Raw genomic sequence first — 22,495 nt, 5'->3', positions numbered from 1 at the left:
GGAGGGGAAGATACAGGCGTAAAAATGCATTCTGTAACAAGAGGTGCAAGAGCGCCTATTGCCACTGAGAAACTCCCCTTGTATGTTGAAGGAAGGAAGAGAAGTGTAGTGCAGTGAGGAAAAAAGAAAGAAATGGGGTGGGTTAATGCTAGCAGACTATTGTAGATTTTTTTTTTCTTGATTACATTTAGTAATGTCATGCTGACACTGAAGGCTTATTGCTTATATCGCACCTTTCCATAAGGGCACATGTGATGCCATGGATTTTCAGAGCCATTTAACTTCTTACCTATTTTTAAGACTACTTACTCTTCCTTGATATCTAAATCAGTTGTAGTGTAGGCATGTACACAAAAAAGTCTGTTATGGAAAGGGTTGATTTTCGGTTTTCCAGGAGGTAGAAATGAGGCAAGGTAGCCCAAAATGTTGAATACCAGTTCTTGATGTTTGACATGGGTAACTTTTAGTCACCACAGGTGACTGTGGTAAAGGAACGCAATGTAGGAAGCTTTTCTAATGCTCTGCAGTGAAACAACCCGTCTTCAGTGTGTATTCACACTGGAGTACGGGTGGGATTTGTGTTTGGAGCTAAGGGAAATAATCATGGGCTTTAGATGTGCTGTGTTCTTACGTGGCTCCTTATGGAAAAATGAGAACATCCATCTCCTATTTAAGTTGTGATCTAAATTGTGGATGGTACACTACAGAATATAAACAAAGATTAGGCAGCATGGGGTGTGGGTGGGTAGTGATGCGGATGCATGAGAGGTGCCTGTTCTTGTCCTGGTTGATGGACAGTCTGAAACAGGGGCCTCTGTCAAGGCAGGTAGAGAAGGCTGACAAATAAGGTTTAAGCAAGGCTGAGGTTATGCAATGTCTGAAGGGCAGCAGGAGTACATCAGTAGGTGGATGAATAAAATTAAAGTAGTAGAAAGTTATGTAACGTCTGAAGGGCACCAAGAGGAAGTTTTCATTTTCTTTATTTGAATTACGCTTTTCTTCACAAATTCTTAATGCAGTGTGTTGCTTGTAAAAACCCCAGCAGCTGTGGCAATGCGGAGTTCCATCAGACGTGAGTTTACCGTGGAGGCGGCAGCAGGATGTAGGTCTTTGGTGGTACCTAACCTGGGTGTTACACACGTGATCTCTGTCACAAGCTTGAGTGGTTTTAGTGGGACTGTGCAGCTCCCCCCTTTCCTCTGCCTCTGCACCTGTCTCTCTGTAGTTACTAATAGGATTTTTCTCTAGAATGTGTTTGATTTTAGCTTTTAAATCAAAATATAAAATAACGTGTCCTTAGAAGAGATGGAAGGAAATCACTGCGGGCTTGCTTAGCTGGTCACTATTAGCAATTAGTGGACCATAAAGTTTTTAAGGGGAAAAAAAGCACATGCACTGAAATGGATACCTTTTGGTATAGCTAGAAAAGGGATGGAAGAAATGACAGAAACATATAAAGAGGATACATATGGATTTAAAAAAAAAAAAGGCAATACTGGGAGAGGCAGAAAAGAAAATGGGAAGAGGATAGAAAATGGTGAGGGGGCTGCAATGATGCAAGTTGTATGGCAAAGCGTACCTACGGCTGAGGTTGAGCATGAGAGGGAGCAAAATTGTAGGTCTTCTCCACTGCCTGAATGTTGCGCAGGTGAATTTAAATAACATGGTAAATTTCAGTGTCTCTAAAATAGCCTGAAAATGCTAATTGGTTATGGATTCATATTAATTATTTACATTCTCAGGTTATTTCTGATAAGTGATGGTCCTGTGTAGCACTGTTAATCTAAATAAAGGCAGTAATAAAATTTGCTTCTGAATTTTTACATTAATTCTGATGTTGAATGTTCTGAATACAGAGTTCAAGATGCAGTAAGTATGTGAGGAATGCATTGTTTTTACCTCTGACCTAGTGTAGCAATATTCTGCAATAACCTATCAGTGGCTTTTGATTGGATTGGGGCTGATGTACATTACACTTCCTAGAAATATTATGCAGAGGTTTTCAAAACATTGTGTTTTAATGTTAGAGAAGTGTCCAACAGTTTCACAACATCAAATTGCATGGAACATCCTGGCTCGAAACTCATCTAACCAGAACTTTATAGGCAGGGTTATATGGGGGGGGGGGGAAGGCTTCCTTTTTAACCCATTCACAGCAATTTCATACCTTCTTATTTTACCTCATGGAAACGGTACACAGACACTTGTTAAAAGATTGAGTTTTTCTGTTCCCATACCATGTTTCTAATTCTCGCTTCTGAGTCTTGCCTCTTTAGTATGCTCCGCGTGGTCTTTCCCCAAGGATTGCATTTTTCATGCAATGATTATGAAACACAACATGGAATGTTTTTCTTCTCCTGATGTTTGTCTGCAACTGCCAGGGCCTAATTTTTGCCCCAGGAACGTCTCATTCAGCTTGTTGTGGTTACAACATCTGGCTTCCACTGTACACGCAGGAGCTCTGCCCCTGGATATGCAGCCTTTGCAATAACAGTTACTGTACATTGCTTGTGTGTGCTGGAATGATGCTGTCAGTGTTCATTATTCTTGGAAAACTCAAGTGCTGAAGAACATGCTGCACTTTGGGGACAGGAATGAAGGGCTACAAGGACTCCTAAAATTGGTTACGCACTTGTTCTCATGAAACCATATCCTGAGCCTTGTTCCTGAGGCATCCCTGCCCAGTTAAATCCAGACTGACTGAGGTCATGATTATATGTTACTGTCCGTCAGTGGCAGCCCTGACTTCAAAGCTTGCTGTCCTCCACCTTGCCTCCCTAGTGGTCTTTTTCCCCCTTGTTAGCCCTTAGGTCTGCTGGTTGATTGCTTGGCTTCTCTCTGGTCTCCATAATTACCTGGTTTAAAACATACTTTCTTTAAAAGCTGAATAGTTTCACAAATCTGTTCGAGAGGGCAGCCAAAAAAAATAGTTCAATTGGCAAAATGGAGGGAATAGTTAACTTTTTAGATCTGCTCCAATCTGCTGGTAGCGAGGATGGGCTGAGACTCGGGCATTGCGTTACCCAGTGTATCGCATACTGACACTAGCAGGAATAAAAACGCGGGAGTAAGGTGCTTCTCAGGGTTGGACTAACACACAGCCTTTTCTGTCTGTTTTATCTTTCTCATTTTAAAATTTGGCTTACCTTGACTTAGCAGACTACCACTGAATATTAACTACAGTCAACTACTTCTGTCAGAAGTTTAATTTATATTTATTTACTGCATCTTGTTCTCGGCTTCGTGCAGAGTGTGTTGCTTTCACATGATAAACATATTTTTTAATTTCCTAAACTTTCCAAATTTAATTAGGAAATTTGAGTCTTCTTTCATGCTAATCAGTAAAGCATTCTGTCATTTTCAATTAAACGTGCTTTGCTTCATAGTTTTTACTTCATTTTGTAATTAATAAAGCCTCACTCTTATATTCTTACATATTCTTTAAACAGAAGGAGCATTTATCTTGGTCTTTAAGAATGTATTTTACTCACATATTTACGTTAAAAGTTTCTCCACCCCAACTTTCCCTCTCATAGCAAGATTTCTGCTTTAAACTAGTACCAGCTTGAATGTGTAATTTTCTTGGATTTTAAGTGATTACAGTTGTTGAAATGCTAAAGAGACTTCTGGCTTGTCTGAAGCCACGTAGGACAACTTGAACCTGTTCATAAAATTAAACCACAATGATTAAGTGACAGTACTACTAAATTCAGGATATCTTATGCGTTTTAAATTTCTTATTACTATTAGTCATTTAATATTGTGTTACCAAACAGAAAAATGTTACCAAATTTGATTCAGAAATACGCAGTTCCAATGTACAATAATTTTAAAAATTTTTGAGTTGAAAATAGTTGCCGCTTCTGTATCTCCTCGAGTTTATTTTTCAGTTTACTAGAGTTTTAGAAAACATGTTTTCTTGTTCTTTCACACACTTGTTTTAAATAGGTTCATTTCATTTTTCTCCAATGTATTTTTTTCCCTCCGTGATTTGTTAAACAACCTACATTCAAGAGAAAATCTCCTGGGAGTAAATAGAGGACAAGATGAAACTTGGATGTAGTGAGTGCTGGAACGAAAAATATTTTTCTTTACTTAAAAAGTAGGTTTTATGTAATGGTAGTGTTGCTGGTAAATGTTAATAAAGAAGCCTTAATTCTTGCCATAATCAGTCGTGTAAAGCACTCAGTATTCTGATGTTGCAGGCCATTAAATTAATGAAATAGGAAAGGAAAAGTTTACTATAACCTAACTTTATCTTGGTCATAAATTGGCCAGATGTAAACCTGCTACTTTTCTCTGACATTGCGAGACACAAAGTCCTATTGATTGCATCATCCTCGACTGTTTCTTTTGCTTTGTATTGTTTCCGTTTATTGCCTGTAAACTTGAAATTTAGTAACCAAAAGTAGAATTTGCACTGAAAACTTGGTGGTGTGAATGATGGAAGAAACCACATCGTACTTGCCTGGTCTGCTTTTTGTAGACTGCTGCTGAGGAAAATGCAGAAAATGTTCAGAAAACGGACTTATTTCTGCTGTTTCTCTTGAACAAAAAAGAAGAGTTAGAAAAGGAAAAAAAGAAGGTAATTAACAGGGTAAAAGGGTATCTGTAGTTATTTCACTTCAGCATCCATCCATACGAAATCCTATGTTTATAGGGTGTTTGTAGAACGTTATAGTAAAAATAGTGAAACAGTTTTATTTTTGGATTGGCACTTTGCCCTGAATTTGATATGTTGACCTCTTGCCCCATTATGAATATCTGATGCTCCTTTTCACTCCTTCTGTTTTGCCTATTCTTAGTATTTCTACACTTGAAAGGGCTGAGTGAGTTGCTTTTCCCTGTGGGTGGTTGCTCCGTTCTTTTACTACCGATCTCTCCTGTGTGTTCCTTAAGGACTAGTGATAATATTTAAGTGTTTAGGGTTTGTTTTGATAAAACACTGAGCACTAACCTCAGCTCAGCAGAACACTTAGATCTGTGACTGCTTCCACTGAAGTACAATGCTTCACTGTTTTTATGTGACGGGGTTACCTGAGAAGAACCATAGAATCACAGGATGGTTTGGGTTGGAAGGGACCTTAAAGACCATCCAGTTCCAACCCCCCTGCCATGGGCAGGGACACCTTCCACTAGACCAGGTTGCTCCAAGCCTCATCCAGCCTGGCCTTGAACACTTCCAGGGATGGGGCATCCACAGCTTCTCTGGGCAACCTGTTCCAGTGCCTCACCACCCTCTCCGGGAAGAACTTCTTCCTGATATCCAATCTAAACCTCCCCACTTTCAATTTAAACCCATTACCCCCTGCCCTGTCACTACAGGCCCTTGTAAAAAGAGTAAGCCTAATGATGCTTTCAAGACATTGGCTGTTCTGAATTCCTTTGCCAGTACAGCACTTCAAAAATAGGGCATGAGGAAACAAGATAGGAGTCTGAGCTGTCTTTCCATCAGCTTACCATCTTTTTACAGTTACAGTGCAAGATTCTCTGAATTTGGGGCTAGCTCGAATTGACTGAGGTTCGCAACGGCCATGCCAGCTGCATAGCCCTGAAAATCACAATGCCATTCCTGTCAATGCTGGGCAGAAACAGTACAACAAATTTTCCACATTAATGTGATTGTGTTTCCTTCCTTGTAAGTAGCTGGAATGAATTCTGAGAATTGGGAGAGGAGAGGGTTAAGGTTTTTTGAAAGATCAGCTTGATTCTAATAAAATCTAAGGGTAAAGATTGAAATAGTTTACCCGTGAGTTCACCCAGTGTTTTAGCTTTTTAAGTTTTTGAGCTTGTTCCTTAGCTAAAACCTTGGTAGTTTGCAACACTGTCTGCAGAAATTCAATTAAAAATATTAAATGTATTCGTGTACTGAGAGCAAGACAAACCCAGATATCCAGCTCTGTTGCTCGTGCATTCAGTTTCCTTCCCGTAATCCTGTGAGTTATTGTGTAATTCTTGTATACCCTGAGCTCTGGCTTCCCTGTTGATGTCATTTTGAAGTCCAAGTAATCTTCACGACAGGAAGGTCTGTTCTCCACACTTCATGTGGCAGCACCAGTGTTTTGGTCTGCATGGGGAGTTTTGATTACTTTACTAACTTCAAAATTCCCAGTGAAAGGCCAGTTCTGTATGCAGTGCTGTCGAAGGATCTCTGCACGCCCTGTCTCGGTGGGTCGGCAACTGTCGACAAATCATGTGGCAAATGACGTTACTTTCATTTACTCTGATTTAGTGGAGTTCTGTTGCTTACAGGTTTTGGGTTGATTTTTTTTGTCACACAGAGGCTTTCCATAGGTTATTGCAGCTAGCTCTACAGTGGTGGTGTACGTGGGAAGATGCTTCTGTTGAATGACTACGCTTAGTCCATCTTGTAAGCCATGCATCTGTATAACTCTGATATGAGTAAGTAAACTGTGAGCTTGAAAAGTGAGAGAATGAGCTCCATGTGTGTACATTTATATCTCCTAGACGGAGTTACAAGCAACTTCTGCTGAACATTCGTTGAACATCTTTGTATGGTAGAGCTTCATTTGTTAAATCCCCATTACAAGCCATGAGTCAGACAGACCATTCAAGGGTCTGAGTGCATCCCTCAGTGTTACAATAGATGTTTTCAATGCTTCAGTATTATCTCAGCTTTCTTGAGCTTCTTGTGGAGTATGTCAAATTTGTAGCTGGCTACAGATCCGTCGGTTGCCTTGCATGTAATCAATTCTCACCAGGCTCAATAGGATTAATCTCGCTGACAGAATGGTAGTATCCAAGTTACCCATTTGTCACGTTCTTCGTCCAGTTTGACCTAATTAGTGGAGGTGGATGGGTGGATCAGGTTTACTGTGCCTCTGCCTCTACTTGATTCTCAGTTCTTTTGAAAGTCACCCTTGGGCAGTTTAAGCTTTGCTGTGACAGCAAGTTCTTGATCAAATGCTCAAGCAGCTAAGGAAAAGCAGTATTATCCTTACTCACACTGTACACCATATTCACTTACTGTTTTCTCCTTGAGACGGTAATTGTTTATTTTTAAATAGTAATGTTATTTATTTATTTATATTTACTTTTATGTTTGCTTAAGCTTGGACCCAGGAAAACAGGACACGTGCTCCGATCAGCCAAGGTGTTAGGTCCTGGCTGGCGGCTTGTCCCTTGCATTTGCTGGGTGCAGCTCCACGTTGTCAGTTCTCTGCGCCTGTGTCACTTTTGTTTTCATTATTCATTACTGTATTTGGTCATCAGCATGGGTTACTGGTGGTCTCACTAATCTTCTAGCTTCACGCTAATCACCTTGACTTTCTCCATACCTTTGGCCTTCTGGTGGGTGTCTCTGGGGCTTTCCCTTCCCTTCTGGTGTCCTACCCCAGACGTGTTACAAGAAACGTGGAGGTCTGTTGGCAGAGAGAGTGGCTTCTTTGAATGCCCAGCAGGCCAGCAGGCCCTCACCGGAGGCCTCTGATTTTTCCAGCCTCCGGTACTCCCAACATTTTCAGGTGGCTGTGAAAACTCTAACTGACTCCAAAGAGAAGACATGAGGAAACATTCTGTGGTGTGCTCTGCCCTAATAATTGTTGCTTATTTCAGTTTGGATGTGCACACTGGTTTATGTTACTGTGTGGCCACAAAATAATATACAGGTTAAATTCCACTAGTTATGTGTCTTGGTAATCTGATGTCTAACACCATATGTGCAGTCAGTATAAAAGAGACAGAAATTTGGGCTGTCAGTTGCCAGATTTATTTCACACTTCTTAATATAGCATGTAGTTGAGCCCAATGGATTTCTTAACTCCTCAACAGACAAGATTCCACTGCTGAGTTTTCTTTTTGTAAAAAGAAGGATGGAAGCAGAGTGTCTGGGGAGTGGTGGGTGATGAGAGCAGAGTGGGGTCTGCCTCTCCTGGCAGAGGTAGCTCACAATGTGAACCTACTGTTGAAACCTTTCGTTCTCCATATCTTACCTCCTTTGCAGGTAAGCACGCTGACTTGAGGGACCTATTGCTGCTTTTTTGACGTTACAGAACTATTTTAACTTTATAGCATGATAGGCCGTGTAGGCAACTGACATTCTTACGTGTATTTAGAAGACACATTTAGCACAGCTGTACAAAAGAAAGGATACCTTTGGAAGGCTAGAGCATGCCTATGTCAGAAAAATGGTTCAAAAAGACTAAATAGTTGCTTGTTCTCCACATGTGGAAAACACTTAGCAATGTGGTAAATAGTTGTTGGAAAGAGGTGAAAACAAATTATTAAGTCCTGAATATAGGTAACTACATATTTTCTCTCTAAAATCACTTCTTTAGGAAGTGATAATTTTTTTTTGACAAAGTCTTCTTGCACTTTTAGTTCAGCAAGTGCAGAATGAATGAATTGCAAACATAGTGTTTCAGGTTGTTGACTCTATTAGCCAAGCTATACATGTATGCAATGTCTCTTCGGAAGGAAAATCTCCATGTTTGTAAACAGTACTGGTAACAAAAGAAGAGTAGGGCTATGAGTAACCACTTCCCCATTCTGATACAGTTTTCTAAATATTTTTCTTGAGTATCCAGGTGTCTGCCTAGGACTGGGAAATAAAATACTAGTACTGTGAACTGTGGGTTTTGTTTTTATTTCATTGTGGTCATATCTCTGCACTGTCATCATGTTGACAAGTTACAGCTCTATGTTTCTGTAAAAAGAAAAACATCTTTAAAGAAGTTTCTTTGCTAAATCAGTGATTTTGCAGAGAAGAACCGTATAGTTTTGGCATGGGGGAAATAGTGACGGGGTTTTGTGCTTCTGACCTGAGAGTTATGAATGAAAATGCCTAGTTGAGCACATAACTAGCAGAAAGTTTGGCTCAGAAGGGTAGTGACATAGCTGGTGTTTAATAATTGACCAGAGTAATTCATAACATTGGACACCATTAGTGACACTGTTAAACTCAGTTATTTGCTGAGGAAATTGCTTTTGGCTGGTGCCAGCTTCAACCTCTTAAATACTGTACTTTAAATAAATGTTGTAGATTAATGTGGAGGCAATTGGATGCCCATTCCTGTAAGATGCTGAGTTCCTTCTGTTCTTGGATTGCACGAGGACATGGTATGGAAGGACACACCGTCGCCTCCCAGTCTTCCCTCAATACACCCTTATAACGATTCCTACGGTCTGGTGGTTTAGGAAGGTCAGTTACAGAACAGACAGACAACAGTGTGTTTCTCAGGGGAGTCAATACTATTGAATAGCTGTGGGCGTGGGTGATTGGGTGATGAATCCATTTTCATCAGGTATGGGTTTGGGTTTTACTTCTGACGTCCCCTAACGTGTTTCCACGAATCCGAACGGTGCCGCTTGCGACTGCGTTGTGCGCACGCACAAGAGCTTCCGTGTTGCATCATAAACTCAAGTAGCTATGCAGCTGGGGCAGCTCAGCCCCTTAGAAAGGTGGGGATAAGGCCCTTTGGATAAAGAACTTGGCAGGCCAGACCTGTAATTTCTTATCGATGAGTTGTGTACGCTCTGAAAATTTGTACATTAGTAACCTTAGAGTCTTCTAACATTAATTATTGTAGAACTACTACAGCATTCAATCCTGAAAATACTGTAACTAACTGGAATGCAATTCAGTGTAGGAAAAAACGTGCTGAAGAAAGTTGATGAGGTCATCCTCTTCCCTGTGAGGAATGGTCGGGGGTCCTAACAGTAATCGCCTTTGCCCTGATAGTCTGAGTCACTTGAAAAACGGGTGAGAGATGGAAAAGAGTATTTCTTCGTGAAGACGAGGGGATAAAGTAGCACCCAGGAAGAGCTGTACCTAATTGCTGTGTCCTTTGACGCACTGTGGGTGAAGCAATGCTGCTAGCTGAGTCATTCCCCCTGCTCTCCTGGTCAAGCTAGTACTGCCAAGATAGTAACTGACAGCTGGAAAAGCAGCTTCTGTTGGAGGAATTGAAATTGCTGTTTAGTTTTCCCCTGGGACTTTGTTTGCAAGTGGGTAATGAAGTCTTCCCTAGTTCTTTGCTTTGCTAGAATAAACCTGCTTATTTTTCACTTTCAGCATTTATCTAGTGTATGAATTGGTTCAGGTTAGGCTGGCGAGCGCAGGGTTTATTGCTTTATTGGAGATCGTGGGTTCATGCAGGGTAACGTGTGTGCAGGCAGACCTCCAGGGGAACTTGAGAGGCGGCTGGAAACCCCAAGGATTGTGTTACAAACCCTGCCAAGCTCCTCACGTCGGTGTGAGGGCCGGTGTCTCCAGGTTCTGAGAAGTAGCCTGCTCTGACAGAGATCGATCGGCACACTCCGATAAGGAACACGAAGCGGAGAAACAGTACGCCGTTTGAAAAACGCCCCTGATCACGGCGCCACGTTATAAAAGTCAAGAGAGAGTGGGTTTCCTCCTACTGCACACTCCTGTCTGGCGTGGCGTGTGGTTTACATGGGTTCTTTCAAGAAGAGTAGCAAAAGAAATGTCTTCAAAGCATCAAATGGTAGAAAAAATGATTGTCTTGCTCAAGAAATGTATATTCTGTATTACTGTTATAGGTTAGGATGGTTATTCAGCTGGCTTCCTGCCTGGTGTCCTACATCACTGCTGCACCTTAAAGAGGCTGAGGACAAAATGCTAAAATGTAAGTCTTTGATTTTTAGTAAGATTTATAGATATAACTACTTTTTCTATAAATTTACATGAAATATAATCAAAGAAGTATTAAAATATGGCTTCTACACTGTGATGAAATAGATTTTCATTGTTCCCTTATTTGGATATTTGATCTGATCTCTCCTTTGAAAGGGAGCTCCTATTTAAAACAGCGACTTCCGTAAGATGTGCTACATATTTTGTCAGGCATGTCTAGCAGTGTCGTTTTTTCCCCACTCTTTCTGCAGGTATTACGAGCACATACAATAAACGATATGTGTATATATCTAATGGAAATAAAATATGGACGCTGACGTTCTCTCCGGAGCTTTCACATAAAACTCCGCTTGTTCTCCTGCATGGGTTTGGAGGAGGTGTCGGACTGTGGGCTCTCAATTTTGAAGATCTCTGTGAGAACAGGACCGTTCATGCTTTTGACCTCTTGGGATTTGGACATAGCAGCAGACCACACTTTGACACCGATGCTCGGGAAGCAGAAAATCAGTTTGTGGAATCTATAGAAGAATGGAGAAAGGAGGTGGGGCTAGAAAAAATGATTTTACTTGGACACAACCTAGGTGGATTCCTGGCTGCTGCTTACTCATTAAAATACCCATCAAGGTATGTGCAAATGAAGGAATGAAGGAATTCCTTTTCTGTATTTGTCTCGTGATTTTAACACAGATTTTATTTCATCAAGCTCTTTATGGATTATCTTTAAGTAAATTACTGTGCTGATTAAAAAAAACCCCTTCATACTGAATTTTAAGCCCCAAGTATTAACTGTGTGCTTTGTTTCCAGCTGAATAGTAACAAGTAGATGTGGTAAACATACTTTCCTGTACCTCTTTGTTTTTGTTCAGTACCCCCTTGCTATGTTATGAGGTGAAACAGCAAATATTTTATTTATGTGTGAATGTTTTGTGACATCTCTGGGCAAACCTAGGTTTGTGATGGGAAAATAAGCCTATTTCTGCCAAACTTCCCATTATACTGAAACTTCTGAGCGTAATTCTCCTTGGTAATTTATGCTAGCCGTCAGCCTGGTGCCAGTACGATGATATAAAATGATTTTAGTGACTGTTTGATTTAAATTGTCTGTGTGCCACTTCATATTTCTTCTTTGCAAAACAACCCAGCTGCAGCAGTGCTGTAGTTGTGTTTCATCGGCATTTTCTCCACCACATTGTGGCCAACAGCAACTTTTTTTTTTTCCCCCTTAAACTAATAGTTTGTCTCCTTGTTTTTATATAGTCTGGTTATATAGCCCTTGGTGAGCTAGGATCCCACCAACTGAAGTCCTTCTGTATAAAAAAAAAAAGGGCATTGCTTTTGTTTAGGTACACATAGTGGACTCCTGTGAAAAACTGTGAATATTAGTTTAGCTTTCCACGTGGTTCAAATATTCATTTATATTAATGTTGATTTATGCCTTATGAATTTCTTTGTCTCTCATTTGGAGATTTTGTAATAAATTCATACATCATTTCTCCTAAATCACTCTGCCTCTTTCTTTCCAACTGGACAACAGCTGGCACGTGTGACTGGAAATGATTTATGAATGCAAACGTGTGCCTACATCCAGAATTGCCATGAAGAAACACAGTCCTTTGCTCTAGAGTTGTAAACCTGTTATCGTTTCAGGAATAAAGCTACTTTTAGCTAACTGTAGCTAGTTTCTTGTGGGGATCACGTACAAGTTTCTTACCCCTTTTTCTGAAATACCTATAAACGGTGCTGTCCCATCCCTGTGAGGATGGGATATTGGTTTTGCCCCCTCCAAAAACCTTTGCATTGAAAGTGGTACCTTTTATTTTCATGCCTCGCTGTGCTTAAGTTGGGGTTAATTAATTTGGGGGCGTTTCAGTTGGTGCTTTCACATTACTCATGTTTCTCTGAAACTGGACTGACACCATCAAATCAGCAAATTGACTGGTGGGACCTTAAGACAGTATTGAATCAAGTGATAAATATAGCACAGCTTTCAGCCAGATTATCTAACAATGCATTAGATACTTAAGGGATTCTGGATACACATTGTTACGAAAGGAGATCTGTTTCTTTGCTTAGGTGATCCATTAATTTACTACATTGTACCACAGTTGTTCATGGGACATCTGAGGTTCCTAATCCAAAACGATTCTCGCTTAGAATATTCCTAGGTGGTGGTGGGTCGTGATTTTCAAATATTGCAACTTCTGGACTACGACTTTTTGAATCATTCTCATGGTCAACTTCCCATTATCCTGGGCTATATTTTAGGCTTGATTACCAAAAGGAGAAATGCCAAATAGGAAGTATTAGGAAAGGAAACTGAAAAAAGCTTACTCTATATTTATTCATGTGTTTGCTGTGTTATAACGCCGTTGTTTGTGCACAGAATGCATGGCTGTCCTGAATGGCTCCTCATTGCTTGCGCTCCTTAGCCTCTACTCTCTCCTGCTTGGATTGTGTAGTTAAATTCTAGCCTGTCCTCTCTGACCGTTGGTGTTTGTTGCTGTGTGCAAATACGCTCACGGCCAAGCTGACAGCCAAGAAACGTCTTTGTGATCTTAATCCTTTTCAACCCCTCATTTTAGACACAGATTTTTGGTTTCCCAGCTGATTATAGCCCGGAAATAGCCTTTGGAATCGCTTCTGATATCATTTTAGGTGCAAAGAACTCTGCTGTATTAAATGTCTAATCTTGTGGATTTGAAAGAGAAGAAGTAATGAACTAGAAAGTAAAGATGATGAAGCTTGCATGGACAATCACCTTAAATATGCAAAACTATAGTTAAGGGTCAGTTTTTCAGAAATGAGCAGTATCTAGGACAGTTAGAGTAGGTGTTATTAGGGGATTAAACAGAAATGGATGATCCCAATCTACCAAGATGAAATGCATTTTTTGCTTGAGGGGGACTCGCAGCATGAAGTGATTGGTAGTTGCATGTGCTGGAGACGCATCCTATGCTCTTGTGCTGAGATTCCTTTGAGTAATAATTCTATAAATTGTCTCTCTGACGTTTCTTTCATGACTTAAAAATCAATAAATTTAGAAAACATCTGCTAATTTTGCTCTGCCTTTCTCAGTTTAAATTTTACATTGATAAGATGATTTTTCAGATAAATTGCATCTTTTCTTACAACAGAGATCTTAGATGACTTGGAAAAGAAAGACTTTTAGCAAGTTTACTTAAATGAAATACATGCCATTATCTTCTTTCCTCTTGAATTAAACTGCTCCTGCAAATAATGTTGACTAAGAATATAGATTAAGCTATTTTTTAGAAACAAGATTGGCCTTTTTCTCATATGTATATGACAGTGGGTATCTATTGACTGCTGAGCTGCTCTTTGTGACGTGACCTTACAAGTTTCTGGTGTTCGTATATACAATTAGTTACAGTTCGGTCCCTCTCTAATTAGCAGTGGAAAGGAAAACCGTTGCTGAATCAGAAACGAGGTAATAAGCTGCTATGATGCAAGTGACTAAAACAGGTTGCATAGTCCACAGATAGCACATTACCGTCATACTCGGTCAAAGAAAAAGCGACGTACTCTAAACCTCTGAACCCTTTTTTGCCGACAGGGTCAAACACCTTATCTTAGTGGAGCCGTGGGGTTTTCCAGAGAGGCCTGACAATGCTGAACACGAAAGACCAATTCCAATCTGGATCAAAGCACTAGGAGCTGTATTGAGTCCATTTAACCCATTAGCTGGGCTGAGGATAGCAGGACCCTTTGGTGAGTTTCAGCTACTCTTAAATACCGTTTCTGTTTTCAGTAAACATGGGGCAGATCATAGAATCACTAGGTTGGAAAAGTCCTTAGAGATCATCCAGTCCAACCGTATCTGTCCACCACTAAACCATATCTCTCAGCACCTCATCCACCCGTCTCTTAAACACATCCAGGGATGGTGACTCCACCACCTCCCTGGGCAGCCTGTTCCAGTGCGTGATAACCCTTTCAGTGAAGAACTTCTTCCTTACATCCAATCTAATCCTCCCCTGGCGCAGCTTGAGTCCATTCCCCCTCGTCCGATCATCTGTCATTAGGGAGAAGAGACCAACACCCACTTCTCCACACCCTCCTTTCAGGGAGTTGTAGGCAGTGATCAGGTCTCCTCTCAGCTTCCTCTTCTCAAGGCTAAACAAGCCCAGTTCCCTCAGTCGCTCCTCATAAGACATATTCTCCAGACCCTTCACCAGTTTTGTGGCCCACGTTGAGAAGCTTTGTTGCAAGCGCATATCACCCACGGAGAAAAGAGTTGGAGGAGAAGGTGGGAGGGGTTGAGGACAGATGAACTCTTGAGTACAAGAGGGCAAGCTATTTTTATTAGATATATGGGTAGGGTAGTTTATAGCGAGCTACATTATGTTATTGAAGGCTACAGTTACAGTGAGTCAGCTTATGTGGACATCTGCTGGGGAAGCCTGACAAGGAGGCATGAACGTGAAAAGGGGTTTTTCTGGTTGCCTCCAGTCTCAGTCCCTTGAGTTTCCCTTCCATCTGCGGTTTGATGGACAAACAGAATTTCTAGATTTGGTGAGCATTAGAAGGCAGTCTCTCAAACTCATTTGTCTTTAGCTTGAGTTTAAAGAAGTTAAATTGAAACTGGGTTCTTTCCATTGTCCATTTTCTTATTACACTAGCACATTTTATGGGTCTCAGTGTCCTGCATTACAGTGGCAGTCTATCCTTCATATTTCTGTCTCTTCAGCAGCACTGATGAGGTGTTAGATCAACTCTGTTTACCCTCATACTAGGACGAGGTAGGAATGACTAAAAATACTAAGGCTTTAGTTTACGTGGGGAGGAGGCTGTGATCAAATCTCCTGCTGGAGAGGAAGGAGGTTATCTGTCTGTTACTCTGTGCTACAGGAGTGTCTGCTGCTGAGGCTTGGAGAAAGGTATTCTTCAGGCCCCTCACAAGTTACAATTAACTCACCTTTTCATCATTTGTAGTATTCAGTCTGAAGATAAACTAGGGGCATTTCTAGGCTTTGTTTAAGCCTTTAAACCACGCCTGTTTCCTAAATCTCTTTCTACAGAATATATATTTCAATGTGCTGATCTATTTGTCTGTTTTCAGGAACGTGACAAAATTAGCCTTTCAGACAAGCAACGTGTTTTGTACAAACAGATATTTTTTTTAAAGTGAAATGCTGATTAGGTTAACAAACTAACCTGAAGCATATTGAGTGATAAGCACTGATTTAAATGCCTTTTATCCAGTAATCAATGCATGCATAAATCAGTCCACGTGGAAGTGTTCAAAGCTGAAGTTGTCTCCCTTAGCACATACGTGCAGTCAAGACCATGCTGCAGAAACATGCCCTGTCTTTGCAAGATATCCCCAGCCTAGCCTTCCTGATAGGGTGCTGTGGAAGGCAGCGCTCTTCGGAATTTTTCATCCATTTCTCACTCCACGTGTTAAAAAAGTTTTCTGTCATCAGCTTAATGAGCTGTTCTTGATGGGTGAAGCCAGTAGGCATCAATCCCAGCCTGATGAAGGCACTGAACCAAACCCAGCTTTCCTTCGACGTGCACGTGTGCTTTGTGCTTAAGCTGCTGGGTAGGCGTAGCTCGCTGATCCTCCCTGTAAGGCCAATTACTCTCGTTCAAAGGTATGAGTTAGGCACTTAAATGTGAGCCAGGTGTTTTTTGGGATATCAGATGGTATCATATGGATATTTAATCGGATCCACAGGCAGATACTTAAACCTGGGAGGGAGGCAGAATCCAGAGAGATCTTTTTCTTTGAGTGGTTTCTAGTTAGCTGATTTGCATGTTTTCCTTCACTTAACAGTCACCCAGGAGGCTCACAGTATAGGGGTTTCAGTGCTTAGAATGATTGGATGGATTTGTAAATTCTAAGAATGGATTTGTAAATTCCATTCTTAGAGTATTCCTCAGCACAACAGTAATGTCACTGTGAACACACCCCGTTAGTGGAACTCAGAGCCTTCAGTGTTAGTGTTTCTTCTGGTATTTCCATAAAAACTATGGAAAACATCGACCGGACAATTGAAGGGATCTTGAATAAACATCACGAGAATGAACCAGTGTGATTTCATTCCAAAACTTGTTCCAAGGTGCCTTGACTCCTTGTTTCATTCTCCTCTGGGAATTATTTTCTCTTGCTCTGCATTAGTTTTCCAAATTGATTTAAAGCATACATAAGGGTGTGTTGCAAATAGTCTAATCTCAAGATTACAAAAGCGTGGATCGCTGTGACAAGGTGTACATAAATAGTACCAGGCCTTTGGCCAGGGGCAGGTGGGAAGAAGTGACATCATCCTAATTACACACATTAACTACAGTACTTTCAGTTGATAAACCCAAGTGGTAAACTGCGAGCCTATCTCTTCATGGATGAATAATATTCTTAGACTAAGATTAGCTTTTGATGAGGCTTTTGTTCCAAAGATCCCTCTGGTCAACTAGAAGAGTCTTCTTCCTTAAAGAAGTGATTCAGAATAGGAGCTTAAATTTAGAAAGTCTGAACTGGCCCCTGAAGGGACCCGCTTCGCTTTGGCTGTTGAGAGCACAGAGACAGTAGGTTAAATTCTCTTAGGCCTTAGGTAAATTCTCTTAGTTTATGCCAGTTCTTGTGTCTGATACTCACATCCAGATTTCTGAAACTGTTTTTCAGCATAGACCTCTGTTCTTTCAACTAAACACTAGTTAGACAAACTAGCTTCAGAAGACGGCTGTTCTGTAAAAGGAGAGCACAGATTTATACGTAAGGAAGGAAGTCAGCCCAGCTTTATCAACAGTGCCTTCTGGTTCTGTAAAGTGGGATGCTTTTGGCTCACCCAGTGCTGCCAAAGGAGAAAGACACTGTTGTTATCATGTGAGACTAAAGTGGTGGCAAAAAGATGCTTTGCCTTTCACTTTTTCCCTTTTACTTGTTGCTTCTCTTGCTGCAGTGGCCCTTCTCATACGTATTCAGCAGAGATTGAATTGCCCCTCTTTTTTTGCAGCATAAAATCCTGTAGAATACTTGTTTCATTATTGTTTGGTGTAATACCGTTATGTTTTCCTAAGACATGCAAGTGTTGAAACAAAACATTGGTTTAGAAGTCATCAAGCTTAGCCACGAGTTTCAAGGGAACGTGTTTGGAGAGCTGTAATGAAAAGCGTTAGGCAGTCTGATAGTCGTCTGTACTAATTCCTTCTCTAATAGTGTTTTCTGTTTTAACAGGCTTAAGCCTTGTTCAGCGTTTAAGACCAGATTTCAAGCGAAAATATTCATCGATGTTTGACGATAACACCGTAGCTGAATACATCTATCACTGCAATGTACAGTCACCCAGGTCAGTATGGATTTCCCAATATATGTTTTGAAGTCTGTCATTTATTTGGTGCCTGCTACTCCCTCCAATGGCCATGGCAACAGTGCACATGCTTGCTTTTTTTTTTTTAATTGTAACATTTATTGTATTGATTTAGAAAGGAAAAAAGATGGTATTGTACTTTTTCTGAATTTCAGGAACTGGTAAATGTAAAAGCTCTCCTAATTCCCTATTTCTTCTAAATTACCTGTTAATTCTGAGAGAGTTGGGGCACTAATTTTAAGTAAAAAATTTTTATGGTGATTTAATTCGTAAAGAATTTCTTTAAAAACTTTAGGGCATTTCATTCTTTTACATGTCATTACTTAGTACTGTAAGTACATAGGCTCTTTCTGTTGAAAATTACATACAGACCTAGAAAATTTATATTTCTTAATAGTAAAAAATCACAGCCTCGTATACTGCTGCACTCTATGTTACCAAAAGGCACAGATACTCTAATTTAGGGAAAAGGCAGATCCAATGGAAATGTAATTGTCTTTACTCTTTTGAATGACTTGAAGTGGTGAAACAGCATTCAAGAACATGACTATTCCTTACGGATGGGCAAAAAGGCCAATGCTGCAACGGATTCCACAAATGGATGGAGACATTCCTATCACTGTGGTCTATGGAGCACGTTCGTGTATAGATGGCAATTCTGGCAGCACTATCCAGTCTCTGAGACCAAATTCCTATGTGAAGACAATAGTAAGTTGACAATAAGACATTATTAAGCAGCTGTTTGTTTATTGTGTGGATTTGTTTAAGTAGTGGTGCGTTTTTATACCAAATGTGGAAATCATAGAATGGTTTGGGTTGGAAGGGAGCAGGTTGCTCAAAGCCTCATCCAGCCTGGCCTTGAAGACAGCCAGGGATGGGGCTGGCCCTGTGTTTTAGAGCCTGGGGTAATAACTTCTGATTTCTGTAACAGAGAGAGAAAACACTTAGATCAGAGAATACCAAGACAAAAGAATATTGAGTTTCCAGAGTACAAAAGAAAGTTTCTGTAGCACTAGAAGCTGAATTAGGTCTTTGAGCAAGGTCATTCTTCTGCTCTGCAGAATGTTTTGCTCTACAGTGCGCTAATACAAGTATTTTTTGTGGTCACTGGTAAGTATCTGGGGTTTTGCCTGTGTGTTAAACCACAGCAGTCCTAATGCCTGCATATATGTATGACATAGTGAGGTGGCTCTCACAGACTGTTCTGATCTGTCTGTATAATGCTTTTGTTTCTCTGATGAGTCGTTTGTACCTGGTAATTAGGTTCTTGTAAGCGTCCTTCTTGGAGTTATTAAAAAAAAAAAAACCCTGAGTGTTGCCTTCCTAGCTAATGCATTCTTGTATAGAGGTATGGCATTATCATTTAAAATGAGTGTACTCGCAACTTGATGCGAACGTGCATACTGCATCTTCTTGATTTCGATGAAAACAAACGAATTTAAAAGTATTCTTCACGCGTTGTCACATCAGTCAGCTGTGATAATTGAATAGGCATGTATGTGACAATGCTCTGAGGTGATAAAATATTTGAATACACCAGCTGTCTTCTTAGTGATGTCTAGATCTGTCTGGACAGAAGCGTACAGTATGTGGTGCTGATAGTATGCTGCGACACACCATTCAAATAACATCTTATAATCTTGACATGGCTGACATCAGAGCTGGAACTCAGAGAAAAGACATTGTTATTGAACTCTTTACGTGTGTTAAAGAGCACAGATGTGTTTCATAAATGTTGACATTCAGACTGAAAGTGTCACTTCTTAACCAGAGAGAAAGCTGTAACAGAAAGTCACTGTTAAGACGTGTACGGTGTATTGCTAGGGTGAGCATATATAGACCATTCAGGCAGGTTTTTCCAGTCTGGCTCTTAGAAGGGACTGGGAAAACTTTATTGTATTCCAGGTTAAAATTTTGTCGAGCCAAATACAGATTCTAAAAAGTAAATTAGAGTGGTAGAAATTACAGGGACATTCACAAAACCGCAGGAGGGAAAGGGCTCTTGTGAAGCTGAGGCTGAAATGTGGACAGGCAGTGCCATCCTGGGTAAAATGCACAGAGGTTCTGGAGTTTTATTATGTATGCTTATTTCTAATGAATTTGTACTTGGAGTTTGTGGGAGGTTTTAACACAATAAGGTAGCTGTACTCTTCAGGGATTCAATTAGAGACTCAGGAGGGAGTGTTTTAATAGAGGGAGGGGAAAAACAGATTTAAATACAAATTCATCTTGGACCGATTATAAAATGGAAAGAAAATGCGTCAGGTACCTTTGCTGTACACGATGGTGGTGGCTTGCTTTGTACCACTCTTGGCAGAGAATGATGAATTACAGAAATAGGGTAACCAGCCTTTAATTTTGTTAGGTAGCTGCTGTGAAATAATCTAGGTCAGAAGGAGGTCCCCCCCCCCCCAGTATAGTGCATCATTTGGATTTTACTGTTTAACATAGTTGTCGTTGATTCAAAGGGTTGAAATCCGCTTCCACAAGTCTAGAAAATCCCCAGCAATTTAAGCTTCTGCGTCCTTAGTCATTCATCCTGGTACCTTCTGTAGTCTCTTCCATACGATTTTTATAGTAAGAGAATCCAAATGATTTGATGCTCTCTTTAATGCAAACACAGGGCTAAAGAGCAACCTGGCAGAACTGTTGGAGTGGAGAATGAGGGGGGTGAAGATGAATCAGAAGTTTGATATGTAAAGCACATTCTCCTCAAGTTTTTTTGCAGGGACTTGTTTCGGCTGGAGTGGTGTTTTCTTTGAACAAGGTCTGCCGTTGAATAAGCAGTAGTTTTACCCTCGTCCTGCCTAACAAAGTCCCTTCAGCAGGTGGAACAAGCGTTGGTTTTCCCTTATGTTCAGTCCTTTGAGGCTGTACCATACCCCCTCCTGGCAGCAGTTGTGCTGACTGCAGTACTGCAGGCCGCATGCAAGAGATCAGTCCCAGTTTTGAGAGCTGTCTTAATAACGTGTGAAGCAGGTCACGTGCAAAAGTCAGGTCCTTCACATATCCCGGTCATTTTTCATTTGCTCCTTACATTCCTGTGATTTTTGACCTGTTTCTTCCCCTTTATCCTCCAGGCTATCCTTGGTGCAGGTCATTATGTGTATGCTGATCAGCCTGAAGACTTCAATCAGAAAGTGAAAGATATCTGTGATTCTGTGGACTGACTGCCTTCTGCTCCGTAGAAAGTCATACCACGGATAGCATTTAATAGCAATACTCTCTAGGAAATCACCACAAAGAACGCGGAGCTAATGGAACAGGCTCTGTTTGCACACTGGTTCTTCCAAGAAGCCGTTTGCACACTGAAACCACTTAGTGCCTTTTTTGGGAGGTATAGGGAGGTTTGAGGCAAACTTTGTACAGCTTTGTTTGAGATTGGCCTTTAGATTATTGGCCTGTCATATATGAAATTACATATAACTTTTTAAAGTGGAATTTTCTTCAAAATGTAAATTAATTTTGCACATGTTGAACTTCTAAAGATGCTGAATTCTCCACTAACACTGAGAACTGTATCGGTATGGACACGGTGTATAAAATGCAACTTGACTTCTTTATAAACAATCACGGATTTTAACTGATGTTTCATAGCAAGAATATGAAATTGCTTAAACATTTTGCTTTGGAATCTAGAACTCCAAATACAATACTTTAAGAGGGTGTTGATTTTTGTTGTTGTTTGGTTTTTTTATTGGAGCGTTAACAGCTTATGAAGCTGATTCTGGGAGAGGGACAGGGCCAAAATAGTGAGCAGTGTCTGTCACTGAAATACAAGTGTTGGTTTGTAATGAATTGGGGCTCAATATTAGGAAATCTTTCTTCTCTTCGGGTTTATTTCCATTTAACTCGAGGCATCTTTTTGCATCTGTGCAACTTTTACGGAAGGCTCGGTTTGTAAGAGTCGATGATGTCACCAGCACTCATGCTTCCATGAATTTTTTGATACATCGATTTCAGTGATGTCAAATACAGAAGATGGCTTGTTAGTTACTCCATCTATTTTTAACACTTTACTGCAAGATTTGTTACTAGCCTAAACCTAACAATTGTAGATAAGTTGACAAGATTTTGATTAGGGCTAGGGAACAACCATCTGGATAGTGAGCATAATTCCCTTTTTCTTTAGAACATGCAGTCCACTTTTTAATGAATTCAGGGTGGAGAAGAGACAGAGAGAGAATATGGATGTTCTCTAATTGGGAACTACAACGGGTTAGTGTAATTTTAGTTAATATGCAGCCTCCTTATAGGAAGGATTATTACTGGAATGAGCAATACCACTGTAAAAAAATTATGATTATATTTCTTGGAGATTCTTTGTATAATTATGTATTTTAATTGAGTATTTCAGTATTGGAGATAATCCAGTCTCTGCATCTTTTTGAAATCGTAGTTTGACATTAGTTCTTCACATGCTTAGTAAATTATATTAAGCAAAATACTTTGTCACTTTAAAGCCAAATTGTGTGGTGGTTTCTTTTTTAACAAGTTTACATAAAACTATTGATCTGATTTTGAATATTAAATTGACTACTGAAGAGTTCTT

General features: G+C 40.3%; 1 protein-coding gene across 1 annotated transcript; it reads left to right on the top strand.

Annotated features, from left to right (window-relative positions):
* The first annotated feature begins 9,244 nt into the window (after positions 1–9,244).
* Positions 9,245–21,296, top strand: ABHD5 (abhydrolase domain containing 5). Its single transcript, XM_010157299.1, has 7 exons — positions 9,245–9,269; positions 10,527–10,607; positions 10,867–11,239; positions 14,190–14,344; positions 17,811–17,922; positions 18,465–18,651; positions 21,024–21,296. Exons 1-7 carry the CDS (start codon positions 9,245–9,247, stop codon positions 21,111–21,113), a joined length of 1,023 nt encoding a protein of 340 aa, XP_010155601.1. The 3' UTR covers positions 21,114–21,296.
* The last annotated feature ends 1,199 nt before the right edge of the window (positions 21,297–22,495 follow it).

The sequence above is a fragment of the Eurypyga helias genome, unplaced genomic scaffold (assembly GCF_000690775.1).
Source record: "Eurypyga helias isolate BGI_N326 unplaced genomic scaffold, ASM69077v1 scaffold39938, whole genome shotgun sequence".
Lineage (NCBI taxonomy): Eukaryota > Metazoa > Chordata > Aves > Eurypygiformes > Eurypygidae > Eurypyga > Eurypyga helias.
This window is presented reverse-complemented; position numbering and strand designations above follow the sequence as displayed.